The sequence below is a fragment of the Parasteatoda tepidariorum genome, chromosome 10 (genome assembly GCF_982258835.1).
Source record: "Parasteatoda tepidariorum strain Cologne lab strain chromosome 10, Ptep-v5.0, whole genome shotgun sequence".
NCBI classification, from domain to species: domain Eukaryota; kingdom Metazoa; phylum Arthropoda; class Arachnida; order Araneae; family Theridiidae; genus Parasteatoda; species Parasteatoda tepidariorum.
In genome coordinates this window covers 76,376,990-76,389,492 of record NC_141764.1, presented here as the reverse complement: position 1 = coordinate 76,389,492, position 12,503 = coordinate 76,376,990, and the positions used below count along the sequence as shown (strand labels likewise).

At 28.0% G+C, this 12,503-nt stretch overlaps 1 protein-coding gene across 11 annotated transcripts in view; it reads left to right on the top strand.

The window, feature by feature from the left end:
* LOC107436894 (exocyst complex component 4) overlaps positions 1 to 12,503 on the top strand; it is a 332,756-nt gene that overhangs the window by 20,662 nt on the left and 299,591 nt on the right. For 7 of the 11 annotated variants that reach the window (XM_071184141.2, XM_071184140.2, XM_071184138.2 and 4 more), the window contains exon 2: positions 9,982 to 10,051. The exons of the other annotated variants lie outside the window; for them this stretch is intronic. In XM_071184141.2, the coding sequence (XP_071040242.2) occupies positions 10,013 to 10,051 (39 nt within the window). In that variant the 5' untranslated portion in view covers positions 9,982 to 10,012. The remainder of the gene's footprint in view (positions 1 to 9,981; positions 10,052 to 12,503) is intronic. 11 annotated transcript variants of the gene reach the window in all.

The window sequence follows — 12,503 nt, the reverse complement described above, 5'->3', positions numbered from 1 at the left end:
TCAATTTAGCATATTAATAGCATTTACACCATTCAATGCAATTCAGCATTTTGCATCATTCAATTCAATTTTAGCCATTTACGCCATTCAATTTCTCATTTTTATAGTATTTACGCCATTCAGTGCAATTTAGCATTTTACATCATTCATTGCAATTTAGTATTTTACAACATTCAATAAAAGTTTAGCAATCTGCATCATTCAATTTAACATTTTACGAGCATTCCATTCAAAACAATTTATCATTTTACTCCATTCAATTTAGCATATTAATAGCATTTACACCATTCAATGCAATTAAGAATTTTACATCATTCAATTCAATTTTAGCCATTTACATCATTCAATTTCACATTTTTATAATATTTACACCATTCAGTGCAATTTAGCATTTTGCATCATTCAATGTAATTTAGTATTTTACATCATTTAATAAAAGTTTAGCAATTTGCATCATTCAATTTAACATTTTCAGGGATCTGTTTAGAAGAAATTTGTGTCCGTTTACGGACCCTTCCCAAAATATCTTTTCATAAAAACGGACCCTTCACAAAATATTTTAACTTAAAAACGGACCCTTCACAAAATAATTTATCTTTTAATCGAACCCTTCACAAATTTATTTATCTTCATTATTGTTTTGTTAATTGAATAAACCCTTCCCAGGAAGGGGGGGGGGGGAGGAAAGACAGATTTAAACGAACTAAATTTTGTCTTCGGCAGATGCTTCTTCCTTCATTCGTCCGAAATGAATATTCTGTGTTCAGCAGTATAGGCTAAATACCAAATATAGGCTTAATACCAAAGTTGCATCGCTAATTTAGTAGCTGCAATTGCTGTTTATTTTTTAAAATTAAATTTTTTTAGTTATAATTTTGCAGTGTTGAGCATAATCTTGTTTGTCTTTACAATTTAAAACTCCTTGAAAAAGTTTTTTTGCTATAACGGACCCTATTTGCACAAATTCACAAAAGCGGACCTTGGTTGAAAGAATGTGACTTAACGTTTATGTTATATTCACAGATTACAAGTCATTTTTTCACAATTTTACAGAAACGGACTTTTCACAAAATGTCTGGACAGACCCCTGATTTTAATAGCATTTACGCAATTGCATTTTAGAAATTTACACTACTCAATGCTATTTAGTATTTTGCACCATTCATTTCAATTTAGCATTTTACACCATTCATTACAATTTAGCAATTTACTCTAATTCAACTTAGCCTCTTAGCAGCAAAAGTGCGCGGATTGTATTCTTGGATTATGGTCCAAAATATCAATGTCTTAATTAGACACTGAATCAAGTTTTAAGTGAGTTTCTTTTTCTTCTTTTCTTTTTTTAAAGACAAAAAACTTATTTGTTAATTTTTTTTTAACCCTTTCTCCCTTTCTATGAACAACAGTTTTTTTATAATTTTTTTTTTTCGTAAATCACTAATCCACTATCTATTAGAAAGGATGAAGAGATAAATAAATAAAAAAAATCTAGCTTTCTTATAAAAAAAAATTCAATTAATCTAAAGAAATATAAGTACAAATTTTCTTGGTTAGAACCTTTTTTTTTCCTGCTTGTCATTTCTTTGTCTTGTCACCATAGATACGAATTCGCTTCGGATCCGTGGCTAACTTAGATACAAAGTAGAAATAACCAGTTTCAATCCTATGTGGGGCCCCCCGAGCCGTGACAGAGCAGTTCCGCTATCCCAGCGCCCCTTTCGCCCCTTCTCTGCTGTTGCCACTCATAATGTAGGTCATTTAATAATTCTTTCAACTTTTTTTTATTTTTACTTCCAGCAAGCGAACTTAATTCTTTTAGCATGCCCCAGAACACGCTTAATTGAACGTAAATTTAGTGTTTAAGATAAACCCTTGGCTGGGCATTTTTTATCGAATTGCGCGGTTGGTGAATTGTAATAGATTTTTGGCGTGATTAGTGCTGATTATCATTGGCGGAATAAATGAAACAGATGTATTATTATTTGTTTTTTTTTGTTGTATTGAAGTTTATATTTGGATTGAATTGCGAACTGGCTTTTGTAAATAGAGCTATTGCATCCCTTTTTTTTTTCCTCTTTAAAATTAAATGCCTGTAATTTCAGTCAATTAATTTTAGTTTTTGTTTTCGGCTTCAATATGATATATCTAGAGGCATTAATAAATTATTGAAATTTTCGCTTTGTTGTTATTTACGTTATTGTTGTTTTTAAAGTGCTATGTTATACATGTTGTTTATTATTGTCACTCTTTTATAATATGTTGATTTAAGTTTAGCAATTGAATATGCAGAGGAATAAGAGAGTTCAGTAAAATAAAAAAGCAGTTTTGAAATATTTTATTTAAGGTAATTAGCAGGGGTCTGTCCAGACATTTTGTGAAAGGTTCGTTTTTCGTGAAATTGTGAAAAAATTACTCACATTCTTTCAACCAGGGTCCGCTTTTATGAATTTGTTGTGCAAATAGGGTCCGGTTATTGCAAAAAACTTTTTCAATGAGTTTTTAAATTGTAAATAGATACAAGATTATGCTCGGCACTGTAAAATTATAATAAAACAAATTAAATTTTCAGAAATAAACAGCAATTGCTGCTTCTAAATTAAAAATGCAACATGCAAATATTTGGTATTTAGCCTATACTTCTGATCGCAGAATATTCATTTCGAACGAATAATGGAAGAATCGTCTGCCGAAGACAAAACTTAGTTTACATCCATCTTTCTTGTTTTCTGCCCTGGGAAGGATTTAGTCGATTAACAAAACAATAATGAAGATAAACAAATTTGTGAAGGGTCCGATTAAAAGAAAAATCATTTTGTGAAGGGTCCGTTTTTAAGTTAAAATATTTTGTGAAGGGTCCGTTTTAATGAAAAGATATTTTGTGAAGGGTCCGTTTTAATGAAAAGATATTTTGTGAAGGGTCCGGTAACGGACCCAAATTTCTTCTAAACATACCCCTGATTAGCGCCATGAAACATGTGTAAATTGCGTAGAATATAATTTGTTTTAAATTTTTTTCTTGTATAACTCCTGATAGGCCGTAATGGCCTAATTGTTATAACAATGGACTGTTATTATATAAGACCGGGGCTTCATCCCCCTTCGTGGCTTGAAGTTTATCCTGCTTGAATTCGATGAGCTTGTCTGGGGGGTAAAGGCGGTCGGTGCGCATTGTTGACTACATTGCATCCATAAAATTGTGGAGATTTAACCTCCAAGAGTTACTAGGCCTGAAATGGGCTGATGCGGGTACGCTGTGTTTTATACCTCCCTATACAAAATGATTAAAAAATAACTTTGACATCACATGATTTCTTGGTGAAATTCCGTTCAAGAGAACGGAGTAAAAAAAAATATGGGTATTTTGTGGTATACACTAAACAAAACAGAGTAAAAAAAACTAATATTAGAGAATTTCAAAATTTTAAATGGTCTTCTTTTAAAGTACTATTTTTCATCTAAACGTGGTCCTCACAGTAAAAAAAATTAAATCAGAGTTGAAATGATGATATAAAGTCGGATAGTGGCGACGCTAGACGGAGACGCAGAAAGCCCGGATGCAGCATTAGGCTTTTTATTTCGTTAGAGTTCAGTGAAATTATAGTGGAACTATAGTTGTTTGATTTCAGTAAAAAAAGCTAGGTGTTTCCGTTTGAAAATTTCTAAATTCTGCCTCTGCAGCCGTAACCGCGAGACATGTTCAATCGTTTTAAACATTATTCTTTCTTCATCTTATAAATTTATGCAAAAGATTGTTCCATTCTTTTCAACTGTATGCTAAGCCAGGGGGTCATATGATTGCTGTATATCTTCCATTGACATTCTATCATGTATTTCTCCATTAAAACCTTCAATTAATTTAAAGAAATCTTTCGTGATTTTGAAACCTTTCTACAATGCAAAATAAACATTTTTCAAGCTTGGCCCTCTGAAAATACTGTCGAAAGGTTGCAGAAACATGCTTTTTAAATATTATTATGTTACCCATAGACCTGATAAATTAAATTTATTAAACGATACCAACATTTGAATTCACCTGTTACTTTTTTTAATCATTTTTCTGTAATAGCAAGAAAAAACAAAGATGTTTTTAGCTGTCAAAACAGTGTAGTATAACAGGGGAAATAGCAATCTTTTAGCACTAAATATTACGCTAAAAAATAGCGCTCAAATTTTACCTCTAAAACCAAATCTCAATATTGTTTACTTACTGTTTATAAAATGACATTTTTTTACGTTTTTTTTTTTTAAAATCTAAATTAAAATCCATAAGTATTAAAATAAGAACTGTTTAATCAGGGGTCTGTTCAGACATTTTGTGAAAGGTCCTGTTTTTGTAAAATTGTGAGAAAACTATTCATAATTTATGAATATAAAATGAGCGCTAAGTCACATTCTTTCAACCAGGGTCCTACTTTTGTGAATTTGTGCAAATATGGTCTTGTTATTGCAAAATTGCTAAAAACCTTTTGAAGAAGTTATTAAATTGTAAATAGATACAAGATCCTGCTCAACAACTGCTGTTACTAAAGAGATGCAAGATACAAATATTTGGTATTTAGCCTATACTGCTCAACACAGAATATTCATTTCCAACAAATAATGGAAACAAAATCACTCACATTTTTAATAATTTTAATTGACGTATTTTAAATAACACAACTTTGTAATGTATCACTTTTAATGTGTTCGCGTTAAGTAAACTTAAACAATTCTTAAATTTATAATATTTTATTTAAAAAAATGCCAGATATTAATTTTTATTTACATAATATTCTATTAATTAATTTTATGGATAAATATAAATTGATCAATGATTTATTTACAAAAAAAATATGATTTATATTAATAAGAATGAGCACACAATGTTTGTAAAAGTAGAAATATTTTCTTAGAATACTAAATTTGGAATTTAAACTTAGGGAAACTTAGTTTGTCTGGAACCGTCTTTCTCCCCGGGAAAGGCTTATTCGATTAACAAAACAATAATGAAGATAAACAAATATGTGAAGGGTCCGATTAAAAGATAAATTATTTTGTGAAGGGTCCGTTTTTATGAAAAGATATTTTGTGAAGGGTCCGTTAACGGACCCAAATTTCTCCTAAGCAGACCCCTGATTTAAAGCCCATGACTTGAATTTTTATACAGCTTTTTAATAAATGTCTCTTTTAAAGCATTAAAGTAAATAACTTTTATTTACTTAAATTGAAATGAAATGATTATTTATGCAGTTTTTAAATAAATACAATATCATAATTAATAATTAATAGTTTTGTTGACATAAATGCTATAAACGTCAATGTAAATAACTGTTTTATTTATTTTAATGCTTGTGACATAATTTTTAATGAAGGGTTAAGTAAATGCGATGTCATTGGTATCAAAGTAAATGATAGTTTTTAATGCCGTAAGCAACAATGTAAATAATTGTTATATTTACTTTTTTGACGTAACTACTTTTTAAGTAAATGCGGTGTTATAAGCATTCAAATGGTTTTATTTACTTTAATGCCACAAGCATAAATGTAAATGCTTTATGTATTTTGATGCGTGTGACACGATTTTTTATTCTTGTCTTTAATAAATGCCATGTCATAAACAATTAAACTACGGTTTAACTTACTTCAGTGCTTGTGACACGACTTTTTATGCAGTTTATAAATGAATGCCAAGCCTTAAATATCAAAGTAAATAACTGTTATCAGGGGTCTGTCCAGACATTTTGTGAAAGGTCCGTTTTTCGTGAAATTGTGAAAAAAATTACTCACATTCTTTCAACCAGAGTCCGCTTTCATAAATTTGCGCAAATAGGGTCCGTTATTGCAGAAAAAAACTTTTTCAAGGAGTTTTTAAATTGTAAAGACATACAAGATTATGCTCAACACTGTAAAATTATAATTAAAAAAAATTAAATTTTAAAAAATAAACAACAATTGCTGCTTCTAAATTAGAGATGCAACATACAAATATTTGGTATTTAGCCTATACTGCTGAACGCAGAATATTAAGTTCGGACGAATAATGGAAGAATCGTCTGCCGAAGACAAAACTTAATTTGTTTACATCCATCTTTCTTGTTTTCTGCCCTGGAAAGGGTTTATTCGATTAATAAAATAATAATGAAGATAAACAAATTTGTGAAGGATCCGATTAAAAGAAAAATCATTTTGTGAAGGGTCCGTTTTAAAGTTAAAATATTTTGTGAAGGGTCCGTTTTTATGAAAATATATTTTGTGAAGGGTCCGTTAACGGACCCAAACTTCTTCTAAGCAGACCCCTGCTTTATCTTAGCAAGAAATTTTAAGAATTATAATAAGTATTCACTACACTTTGCGTCTGATGAATCTGTCAATTATGTAATTTTTGACTACATATATTGATTTATAAGTTATCAAATTCTCTTTCAAAAAATTCTGGATTAAATTACGGTATGAAGTACCGGAGCTTTGGGTGCATCATCTATAAAATCCATTTTACCGTAAAATCCGTTGTCACCGTAAAATATTATACCGTAATTTTTACACCAATATTTGTTTAGTTGAAGTAATTCAGTGATTTTACAGTTAATTCAAAAATTCGTCACATCATATTTTTTGTTCTAAACATGTTCCGGTAAAAAGTACCGGTACCTGAGTGCCGACAATTTTTACCGTAATTTGGTCTGGATGATTTTACAGTGTACGGAGGAATAGAACACTTAGATCCCATGTAGATCTACTTTCCCATAAGATCCCATGAACTTAGATTTTTCAGTATATTTTTAGTGATTAATATGATCAATATAGTGATTAATATGAGTGATTAATTTGTGAGTGATTAATGAATGATAGTGAATGATTGAGTGACTAATTTGATTAATATGAGTGATGATTAATATAGTAATTAATATGATTATGTGATCTGAGTGATTAGTATGATAATTTTATTTTATCAAGTTTTAATAATTCTTTATTTAAGTTTTATGTATAATTTGTTTTAGGGATTAATATGGTATTTTTAATTAACATAGATATATTTAAACGTATTTTTTTGATGAGAGTGATGTGATTTTAAATAATCTCTCTTCTACCTATATACATAAAATTAATCATTTTCTTATTTGTAGATTGTTTTTAATTTTTTATTATATTTTTATAGTGAATTAAATATTATTTTATAGTTAATTTTTAGATATGTGTAGATACTGATTATTCAGACCCTGAATAATATTTATTCTTGAAAATTATTTTATAGGCGGTTATAATAACAATAACTGTTTTCTTCTTTCTTTTTTAAATAACTTAAAAAAATTCTAATTTAACACTGTTTTCTTAAATTTAAAATTTCTTAAATTAATAATGCATATTTTGCAATAAAAAGTCGCTTTTCTGTCAAAAATTATATTTTAGCTTATTTGAAAATGAATCTTAGCTTTTTTTTCTTTTTTCAATTTATCTTGAAGTGTACTCGAGGAAATTTATTTATTTAAATTTTTCCTTAATTCAACCACCTTGAATAATTTATTTTCGAATATTTTATTCACCGAAGCTGAGCTTGGTAGTTTTGGTTCGAATAATATCTGCTTTAACACTTCATTTGAACGATAATTAAAATAGGAAATCATCTCGTTTAAATTATTTTTATTTTCCGTTTTGCGAAACGTGAATTCTTCCTTCTCCTCTTGAATTTATTTAAATTAAATTATATTTAAAAATATTACATATTTCGGCATCTGAAATACAAACTTTTTTTTATTCCATTTTGAAATTATCTCAATTAAATTATACTTTAAAATACAACATCAAAATGATGGTTGAAATTATTTTTTCAAATAAATCGAACACCTTACGAAGTTTTGTTATTGCAGAGTTTATTTGAATAAAAAATATTTTTATTAAAATCCATTATGAATAAAAATATTTTTAAAAATAGATGATGCTTCTGCTTAAAAAGTACTTTTTATTAGTAGCATTTTAAATTAGTAATATGTTTAAAAGAACTTTATTTGAGACAACAATTTTTTTCCTCTTTGCATTCTTTCTGTTATAAATAATCTAGGAAAAGATCTCGTTCTTCATTATTTTTAAGATGATGTCATGTTTTTAACATAAAACAAAATATTCCTAATTATTACCTGATCGTGTTTTAAATAATATTTTTAAGATAAAATCAAAATGTATGCAATAATAATAATATTTATTTAAATTTTGAAGAATAAAATCTGTCTCTGTTTGTTGAAAGCGGCTGTTGGTCGCTGACAAAAAATTAAAACGTGCCTGAAAAGTTTTTTTATCACGAAAAAATTATTCTGTCAGTTTTAAGTTCAAAATCACAAAAGTATTATTTAATAATGCTATCAGAACGGATTATTAATTGTATTATGCTATGTTTTCGGATACGCTTCCGTGATGTATGTGTAGCGTTTTCATTGGGTGGTTGAAAGCTGTTCCAACAGTGATAATGTGCCTGAAATGTTTTCTCACTAGGATGGTAATTAATCTCTCAGTTTGGCATTCGCAAAAACGTAATATTGTAGCCAAATGTTACAATAATGGAATAGTTGTAAAACACACTATGGTTTTATCATTACATAGACGTATTTCAGAAATGCACTTGCAACATTTTTATTTCTCTTTGAAAACCATACCAAGAACTAAAGCTATTTTTTAATATATTAAAATATATTAATTTAATACATTAAATAAAATATTAAAAAAATAATTTATATTTTGCATAAAATTGCCTGTGCATAAACGAATTTTATAACTGTGTTTAAGTGATAACTGTGTGACTAAGATTTTTCAATCAGCTTAAAAAGTTCTCGAGATATGATGAAATACGCAAAAAGGGAAATTAGCTTTAAAGTGTTCAAACTTTGGACCGCTCTATTGGCAAAACTATTGGAACTATATTTCCCAGATTACGGAAAAGTACGTTTTTGTGTCTGATTTCTTAACTTAAAATATCGTCTGCAGTAATTAATTAGAATATTTGAGGTCACCCCACGAACCATTAAGACAGAGTTCTAGAATGTGAAGATCAGAAGTTATTCAGTTTTTTTTTTTTATTTATTTTTTTTTTTTAATTGTTGAACGCCCTGCAACGTTTTCATTGTTGATTTAATCGTCGTTTTAAAGAGAAACGACAAAACGTAATAAATGAATATATGCTCATTTTTTAGAAACAAATACAAGAGTAAATAAAATCAAATATAAATTAAAATTTTAATTAATTAAAATTTTAATTAATTAATAATTTAAAACCATAATATAATAACGTAAATTCTTATGAACCAGAAGTGTAATTTTCAGCAATAATACCTTAGATTAATTAAATGTGTAGAACATATGGAAAAATATGTTGAGTAACAAAAAATTAGCGATCAAATGCTATAAATCATGTTGAGTAACAAAAGATTAGCCATTAAATTCCATAAAACATGTTGAGTAACAAAAGAGTAGCTATCAAATTGCACAAAACATGTTGAGTAGCAAAAGATTATTGCATAAAACGTGTTGAGTAACAAAAGATTAGCGTTTAAATTCTATAAATCATATTGAGTAACAAAAGATTAGCCATTAAATTCCGTAAAACACGTTGAGTAACAAAAGAGTAGCTATCAAATTCCACAAAACATGGTGAGTGCTATTGATGTTAAAAATTTTTCCTTCCCGTTGGCAACCACCTTTATATTTATTGACTTCTGCCAAATAAAGGCCGAATCATAAGACTGATATATGTTCGTGAACTTAAAAATCTGAGTGTTTTTAAAATGGTGCACATGTTTTTTTTTTAAGAAGTCGTTTGATAATTCTCACAATTTTATGGCTAATTTTATAAAAAAGAAAATTTAATGTAGTTAAAAAAAATTGCATGACATAGCGCAAAAGTTTATTAAAGACAAATAAGCATTTTTCTTTATTAAATTTCATGAATACTTCCATCTTTGTATTGTTTAATACTTTATTTTATCGTTTTTATGTGAAATTATTCAAATATTTCAGTGGACTTGCTAAATGATGCTCTTTATTGGATATGGATCTTATAAAACATTGGAAATTCTCGATAAAAGAAGTAAGTTTTTTTTATAAAATTTATTCAATGTATTTAACTATCCGTGAAATAATTTCTACATGCGGGCTGTATCGTTATCTCCGTTTTTAATATATGTTTTCTGAATCCTTATCATAATTTGTACTTTAAAGGTCTCTAATTTTACTGTATAATATGAAAAAATGAGCTTTAGATGAAAGTATGTGCTTGTACATTTTTGTCTGAAAATAACGAATCTTTATAATTTTTTTATTACATTTTCCCAAAAATCCACATTTTTATTTTATCAGCACCCAATAGCAGTTTATGGGCAAAGGAAAGACAATGACAAAGAAAAGATTGACAATGGGACATTCCCCAAGTTAGGGGGGTGATCATTTTTGTGATCTTGGCTGCAAAAGCTTTATCTACCTTCCCGAAATTTTGAGACTCTAGTCTCTAGATCAGTGGTTTCAAATTTTTTTAGCTATGGAACCCTAAACGATCAAAGCTCTTTCGATGGAACCCCGACTTAATAACTGAAGAAAAGACAATTATAAACGTATTATCCGATAAAAGTCTGCTTTATTTTGAAAATATTTAAGAAGAAGAATGGTACTTTTTCAGCGTTTTATCACTAATAATCTTAAATTATATTTTATATCCGACCGTTGAATTCACAGTCCTAGAGCTTATATTAATTAACGGAAGAATATTAATTATTTTAAAAATATCTAATAATTTAAGTTTTTATTAATTATTTTGAAAATATTTAGCGATTGAATAAAGAATGAAATTTTTTCATCATATCATTTTATCAATATTTCTCTTAAAATTGGTTTTTATGTCAGACAATTGAATTCACAGGTCTGAAGCGGCATCTAGTCGAGTTCTTAATTTGATTTTAATGCATACATTAACTGAAAAGGAATGAATACGAAATATGGTTTACATTAACATAAAAACGAAAAAGGAAAATAAATAAATAAATGTTAAGAATAGTTATCAGAGAAACATACTTCTTTGTTGAAAATGAGTATTTTATTCGATTTGAAATACTATTAGAACTTTTCATAAATGAATATTCTTTTATTTATTATATTGTTATTAGAAAAAATATTTTTTTTTAAATGTATTTCCTCACAAGCATTTTAATTCAATAATTTTATGAAAATATCAAAAATATTAAATCAGGGGTCTGTTTAGAAGAAATTTGGGTCCGTTAACGGACCCTTCACAAAATATCTTTTCATAAAAACGGACCCTTCACAAAATATTTTAACTTGAAAACGGACCCTTCACAAAATATTTTAACTTAAAAACGGACCCTTCACAAAATGATTTTTCTTTTAATCGGACCCTTCACAAATTTGTTTATCTTCATTATTATTTTATTAATCGAATAAACCTTTACCAGGGCAGAAAACAAGAAAGATGGATGTAAACGAATTAAGTTTTGTCTTCGGCAGACGATTCTTCCATTATTCGTCCGAACTTAATATTATGCGTTCAGCAGTATAGGCTAAATACCAAATATTTGTATGTTGCATCTCTAATTTAGAAGCAGCAATTGTTGTTTATTTTTTAAAATTTAATTTTTTTAATTATAATTTTACAGTGTTGAGCATAATCTTGTATATCTTTACAATTTAAAATAATTGTAATTTTGCAATAATTACAATTACAATTTTGCAATAACGGACCCTATTTAAACAAATTCATAAAAGCGGACCCTGGTTGAAAGAATGTGAGTAATTTTTTCACAATTTCACGAAAAACGGACCTTTCGCAAAATGTCTGGACAGACCCCTGATTAAATAAATAACGGATTATTAATTTGATATAAGTTTAATTATAAGTTTTAAAAATAGTACTAGTTGAAAAAATACTAAACTCTCGGAACCCCTACAACGCTTTCATGGAACCCTAAGGTTAATTTAGGAACCTCTGCCATAAAAACCCAATTAGAGAAACCATGTTAAGTATGATTGTGTTTCACTGTTTCGGATAAAATAAAAAAAGAAAAAAAAATAGATGAACAAAATTCTGATATATACGCAGAATGGATCTAAATGATAGAAAATAGATAAACAAATTTTTTTTCCTTAATTCCAAATTAGGGAAAACAACATAGATGAACAAGATTTTGATAGATAGATGTAAAATATAGAAAATAGATAAACAAAATGTTTTCCCGCAATTCCAAATCAGGAAAAACAAAATAGATGAACAAAAGTATGATAGATAAGCAGAATAAATGTAAATGTTAGAAATTGGTTTTCCGCAATTCCAAATTAGGAAAAACAACATAGATGAACAAAATTTTGATAGATAAGCAAAATAGATATAAATGATAGAAAATAGATAAACAAAATGTTTTCACGCAATTTCAAATCAGGAAAAACAAAATAGATGATCGAAAGTATAATAGATCAGCAGAATAAATGGAAATGATAGAAAATATATGAACAAAAAGATTTCCGCAATTCCAAAT